This window comes from Puma concolor, chromosome A2 (assembly GCF_028749965.1).
Source record: "Puma concolor isolate L17-30 chromosome A2, mPumCon1.1.hap2, whole genome shotgun sequence".
Taxonomy (NCBI): domain Eukaryota; kingdom Metazoa; phylum Chordata; class Mammalia; order Carnivora; family Felidae; genus Puma; species Puma concolor.
Genome location: NC_141668.1, coordinates 51,117,919 through 51,123,977, shown reverse-complemented (window position 1 = coordinate 51,123,977; position 6,059 = coordinate 51,117,919). Strand labels below are relative to the sequence as shown.

Genomic DNA, 6,059 nt, shown 5'->3' with positions numbered 1-6,059 from the left:
GCCTGATCCCAGTCCATGCAGTCCTGTTGATGGCCTGAGAGACCACCAAATAGCTGACAAGCCCCCTGACCCTCAGGCTTCAGGGCCCCCTAGCACACTGAACAAATGGCGGAAAACCAGCAACTAGTTGCCCTCTGCCACCCTCTCGACCTGTAGCCCTCACCCTCCATCAGGCCCTTGGGACTCAGAATCCACGCTGGGCCCCTTTCTCTTATTCAAATTCGCCCTCTATGTCCCCACAGGGAGTGTCTCCGGCCTTGGGGCTCCTGGAGGGACCCTGAGCGTGGTAGGGCTTAGCTACCCTGCACAATGCTACTCAACTTCGCCCCAGAAAGAACCGCTATGCCGCCATCCGCCACCCCTCCCCACCAACGACGCTTAGGAGTATTGTAATTATTATGGTTATTATTGTTGTTGCTATTTCCTTATCCCCAAGTCAAATATTCATGGCTGCCGTTCCCCATAAATCCTTCAGACTAATGAGTCACAAAGAGATGTTGCCCAGGTCTCTTTCCCTCTGCAATGGCCGCCGCCGCCGCCGCCGCCACCGCCGCCGTGGCCTCTCTCTCGGCGTTTTTGGCGCTCGCTTGCTCCCTCGCTCGCCCGGCGCGGGTGATTTATGAACACCGGGAAAATTGAACAAAGCCGCGCGCCGGTCCTGTGGTATCTCGGCAGCCTTCCCCCGTGTGAATCAGAACATTATCAACTGTCTGCGCATCCGTCCCACTTCATCACTAAAGCCGGGATGTGACCGCAGAAAACCCAGCCCAAACTCACGTTTCCCCGGACGCGGCGCGCTCCCCGGACTTGCAGAAACCCTGAAGAAAAAGCCCCCAGACCCGGCGTGGGCCCGCCAGCTCTGGTCCTCCCCGCCGAAGGGCTCTCTCTTCAAACCTCCTGAAGGAGTTAAAAGCCTTTGGAGATAAATCTGAGGGTGTGTGTTTTTAAAAATCAAATAGGAAGTTGGGGTCTCACTTGTGAGAGATTCATTCCTAGTGCGGCCCTGACGACTCCGATCCATTCCTGACGATCCGCATTAATTATTTAATGAGTCACGTGACCTCAAAAGATTACAATTTCAATATCTCCCTCGAACTGGCGCTACACCTTTATCTGCTGCAACGACGGTCCTTGTTTGGCTTTTTTAGTTCCCAGGCCTCCAGAACGCAGACACTCCTTGCTCCTTGCTCAACTCCAGGGCAAGCGACTGCCATGGAAATCCCAGGGCCAGCACAGAATTAGTCATTCTGGAACTATGAGCATTGTGGACAGTGGGGTGCCCACCGCTCTCCCAGGCACCCAGGCATCTGTCCCCTCCTGGGACCAAAGGTCAGCCCACCTGTGTAAGTGCCCTGGCTAAGGCGCTTTGGTGACCTAATCTCCTGGGGCCACTTTGATGGCGCTTCAGGAGAGAACCCACCCTACCTCCCTGGACACCTCAGCACACCTGTGGCCATCCTTGTCAAGTGTAAGCCCAGAGGCAGGTCCATTCCAGGCAGAATAGACTTGCCCAGAGGAAAGATGCCTGTGCACTTACCCCTCTCCAAGGTGAGACCAAAGGCTCTATTCAACCTGCACATTCATTAACAGGAACATGGGGGAACATTCAACTGCCTTAGTTTCCTCTACCGTAAACTGAGAAGACTGAACCAAAATGGCCTCCAAATCTCTTTCACCTCGGACATTCTTTGAAACAAGGATCTCTTGTAGCCCCAGAAATCAAGCCCAGAGACAGGGGAGCTGGCCTGAGTGGGTGGCGGGAGTTACTCCATGAGTGTGGGGCCTTGAGAAGTGATACCAGAATTCCAAGAGAGAAGTTTCAGACTAGAATATTTCATCAACAGCCCCAGCACCCTCCCTGATTCCAACAAGAAGTGAGAACCCACATTCTTTCCTCCTCCTATTTTTCCTAGCCCTTAGCCTTTGATAGAGGAAGCAGAGTTCTTCTTGGGCCCCTGGGGTATAATATAGAAGAGGGGCAATAGGAACAGCCCTTGGGAAGGCTGAGCCTATGTTCTTCAATACAGGGCTGTGGCTAGGCTAGGGATGCAAGCCAAAGGAATGCAAAGAACAGCCTACTCCCTGCACAGAACCCACCCATTCAGACAGGAAGCCCCCCCCCCCCCACTCTCTGTTTGCTACACTGATTCTTTGGGTGTCTTTTTTCCCTTTCATGCTAAAGAGTCCTGGATCAGTTTCTATGTTGCAACTGCTGGAGAGAAGGCAGTGGTGAGAAGAGCAGCCCAGTTTGGAAGCTTAGAAGATCAGGGGGACAGAGTAGAGATGGAGATACCCACCCCTCGGGGGAAGAAGCTGAGAGGTGAGGGGGGGGGGTGCGGAATGTGAGCACCCTCGAAGAGCTGGGTATAAAGTCAGAGATTCTGTGCAGAGGGCCCACTCCCCATATATCTAGGTAATCTTCCCAGGAGCCCCATCCTGGGTATTAAGTACTCTACTATGCCTGTCACAGTTGAATTCCCGCTGTAATAAAACACCGGGTATATCGTAGATTTCAGCAAAACTAGGAAAGAGAGCCTGCAAAGTGCCATTTTTCTTCAGGGGGGAGAGTGTTAAGTACTTAATTCAAACTGTGACCATTAAAGTGTCTCCCATCCGATTTAAGTTGATTTCAGATGTTGACAAAACTTTTATCTCCAGAGTCATGCACAGCTTGGCTCTGTGACTAAAGCAAAAGAGTGTGTGTTAGAGGGAAGGAGGGGGGAAAGAGAAAAAGAAGAGGGCAGCATGTGTAAGGGTCATTTTGGTAGGAGAATTATAGAGCTTACACAAAATACTGTCTTTAAAGGTCAAGGGTTTGAGGGGCCACTAGGGTTCGCGTAAAAAAAAAAAAAACAATTAATGAGATAGAAAATTTGTCCTCTGGGTGAACTCTTATGGTTGCCCTAGCAAAGGGAAGACAATGCATGATTTTAAAGCACAAAGTGGGATTTTTCTAAGCTGTTATAACAAGCTCCCTTAAAGACCAAATCTAAAACAGGAAAAACACTAAAGAAACGACACAATCCTTTGGGTCATTTTGGATCATTTTGGCTTTGTAACACTTACCAATACCTTAATAATTAAGACAGCTTAGACAAAAATGCCATTTTGTCCTGGTATATTAGAAAAACAATCTGTCCATCCTTTCTCTTCCTTTCCTGGACAGACTATAAGAGTAAGTGAAAGAAAGTTATCCCCTTTATCCCCACACAACTGCCTCCTGTATGAAGCTGGAATGAATGCCTCTATACCCCTCCTTCCCTACAAAGGAGAAACATAAGAATTTACCTTAAATGATGATAATCTGCCATTTGAGGTTTTGCAGCTTGACACTCAGTTTCCACCAAGAGTCTAGGCATTTTTTTGAGCAGACAGCCGAGATGCTGCGTCTTTGCCCGAGACCATATTATTTGCAAGAAGATCCCTCGCTTCTCCACAGACTTTTCCCAGAGAATGCCTTTCAGAATTGCTGTTGAATTACAAAGAAGTATTTATTGTATGAGGTGATTAATGATTCCTGGGAAAATTGCTATTTTCAGCGTGATTTAATTTCGTTTTACAAGTGCGTGTAGTAGGGGGAGGGTTAATAAGTTTCAGCAGCAGTTGCAGTGTCCCCAGAAATCCCTGGCACTCGTTCACACCATATAAAACGTACTTCACGCCAGGTCTGGCCTGACTTGGGAAGGAATGCATTTGTTTGCTCCTGAATTTTCTTGGGGAGAGGTGGAGGCCCTTCAGAGACCGGTGTCCATCACTCTCCTCTCAGATATGGTTTGTTCATAGGTAAAGAACTGATCACCCTTGCCTGTATCACACACAGGGCGGCAGCGGCATGAGGAGGAACAGCACTGCCCGCTGGCTAAGGGTTTGCCATTGACGGCAAAATGTGCTTAAGATTCCTCTGATAGTCCAAAGGTAGGTGAGCGCCCCCTCCCATCTCTGCTAAAATTATAACGCGAACCTAACACTGCACTCATATAAGGCCAGGTGACAGTTACATTCTAGGGGTGGCATGTGTTGGTTTTCTGCATCTTGTTGTAGAATACTCCTTCAGTGACAACCAAGTCTAAATCCTCTTTACTGATTTGTAAATCAGCACATAAACACTATGGTTATAGAGACAGCCCTGGGTTTTGATTTTCAGCCTTTGAATCTAGATCTTTAGGTTGGGCAGAAAGATCCAGGAGCATTTAAGAAAAGTGCCCCTCGCTCAGAGTTGAGCTTTCTTCCAGCACTGAATACTCCCAGGTCTGCCTTGCTTGGGGTATATTTTGAGGGTGGCATTATGCTTTTTGTTCCCTCAGAAGAAACTTTGGAGGGTTTATTAGGAAAATTCAGTTTATTTCGAAAGCTCTGGCTTCAGAAGGAAAGAGGTAAAGAAAGAAAGACAAAAACCCCGAAGCTGTAGTGAAGTGAACCTTAAAGACAGCCAAGAAACAAAAAAGCAATCTCAATTCTTTGCATAAACTATTTTTTTCTATCTCCAGGGAAACAGGCAGATTAAGTGTGAAGGTGCAATAAATACCAAAGGGACCACTTCTTTCCAAGTGTGCTCAGAGTTCAGCCTGTAGAACAGCTGCAGAAACTCCTGGGCCCGAAGCACTGCGTGGTTTCACCTTTCATTGCAGGGAAGGACACGTTTCTATGCCTTACAGAGACTTGAAGCCTGAAAGCCTGGCCAAGTTTGGGAAGAAGAGGAGCCCTCTCAGAGCTCAAGAGCCTTCCTGCTCTTTGGAACTTTTCCCACTGTGGGTCAAACTTGACAAGAGTTCAGCTCAACTTGAATACACTCACACAAATTATGTGAGCAGTCAGAATCCAAGTGAACATAACTTGAGCCATCTACAAGATTTTTACACACAAGGGCAGACATCTCCATCCAGAGAACCTTTTTTTTTTTTTAATTAAAAGTAGGAAACATACAAATGTGTCTTAGAACTTTTAATGGTTTTTAAAACAGAGTTTATTCTTAGCACATGGCTTTTTATATAGCCACACCACAATTTGTACAGTTGCACATGGGTCGAAATGCACTCCCCTCTCCCCCGAGATTGTGCCTCAGAATAAGACAACAATATCTCTACAACAATATTTTAAATAAATGCAAGGAAAGGAAACTAACATGTGTCACATCTACCATCAAGGTCTATACATTTTGAGAATTAAATAATCTTGTGAGGTCCACAATGTCTACTCGTTTATTCAGTTCAATACAAGCTTGTATGAGCTGCCTTAATGTGGAAGGGGGAGGTAGGGAAGGTGGGGGAAAGGATCTGTTTCCTTCTGCTTGCAACAAACATACATGTATATGTCCCCAGTCAGCTGTGGGCTATCCAGCTGACTTTAGCCATCTCAAAAGTATTGGTTGCCAAGTGGTCCTCCTCAGGTACCCAATCCTGGCGGCCTTATTCAGGCCAGCCAGCATCCTGGCTATTGTCTGCTCTTAGTTGGCAACCAGCACACTCTCTTTGGGGGAGAATGTCTTCTTTTTCATTATCCTTTTCGCCAAGCTGGGTTTTGTTTTGGGGTCTGTTATAGTCCAGACAGGTAGGAGTATGGGGAAAGGGGCAGAAGAGAGCAGAAAAACAGGTGGGGGGATGAAACTGGTCTAGATCTCTGAAGGTTATATGGAGGAGGGAATGGGTGTTGAGGCGCCCTGGTGGGGGTGAGGATGCAGGTGCGGGCTCTGAGTTTGTGCTTTCCCTGGCGGGCCTGCTGAGGCCGAGGCCGAGTTGGAGGATCGCATCTTAGTGTTGGGCAATTTGTGATCTTTCTTCCACTTCATCCTCCGGTTCTGAAACCAGATCTTGACCTGGCGCTCGGACAAGCAGAGCGTGTGGGCGATCTCGATGCGGCGCCGCCGGGTCAGGTAGCGGTTAAAGTGGAACTCCTTCTCCAGCTCCAAGACCTGCTGTCGGGTGTATGCGGTTCGAGAGCGCTTGGGCTCCCCTCCGTTATAACTGGGGTTGACTGAAAGCCCATAACCCCGAAGGAGAATGCCAAGGAGGAGGGAGTGGAAGAGAGGGAAAGGAGGAGGAGAGAGAAGGTGGGGTGGGGAA

General features: G+C 48.2%; 1 protein-coding gene and 2 long non-coding RNA genes across 3 annotated transcripts in view; 1 reads left to right on the top strand and 2 right to left on the bottom strand.

Annotated features, from left to right (window-relative positions):
* Positions 1–2,186: 2,186 nt before the first annotated feature.
* LOC147583179 (uncharacterized) lies at positions 2,187–4,946 on the top strand. The gene is made up of 3 exons (XR_015246072.1): positions 2,187–2,320; positions 3,821–3,915; positions 4,488–4,946. It is a non-coding gene; the product is annotated as an uncharacterized LOC147583179 (long non-coding RNA).
* The window catches only part of LOC147583178 (uncharacterized), a 25,679-nt gene continuing 22,960 nt past the window's right edge, over positions 3,341–6,059 (bottom strand). The window contains exon 3 of the long non-coding RNA XR_015246055.1: positions 3,341–3,469. This is a non-coding gene — a long non-coding RNA (uncharacterized LOC147583178). The remainder of the gene's footprint in view (positions 3,470–6,059) is intronic.
* HOXA4 (homeobox A4) overlaps positions 4,927–6,059 on the bottom strand; it is a 2,321-nt gene continuing 1,188 nt past the window's right edge. Inside the window, exon 2 of the mRNA XM_086693899.1 lies at positions 4,927–5,970. Within this exon, the coding sequence (XP_086550025.1) occupies positions 5,624–5,970 (347 nt within the window). The 3' untranslated portion in view covers positions 4,927–5,623. The remainder of the gene's footprint in view (positions 5,971–6,059) is intronic.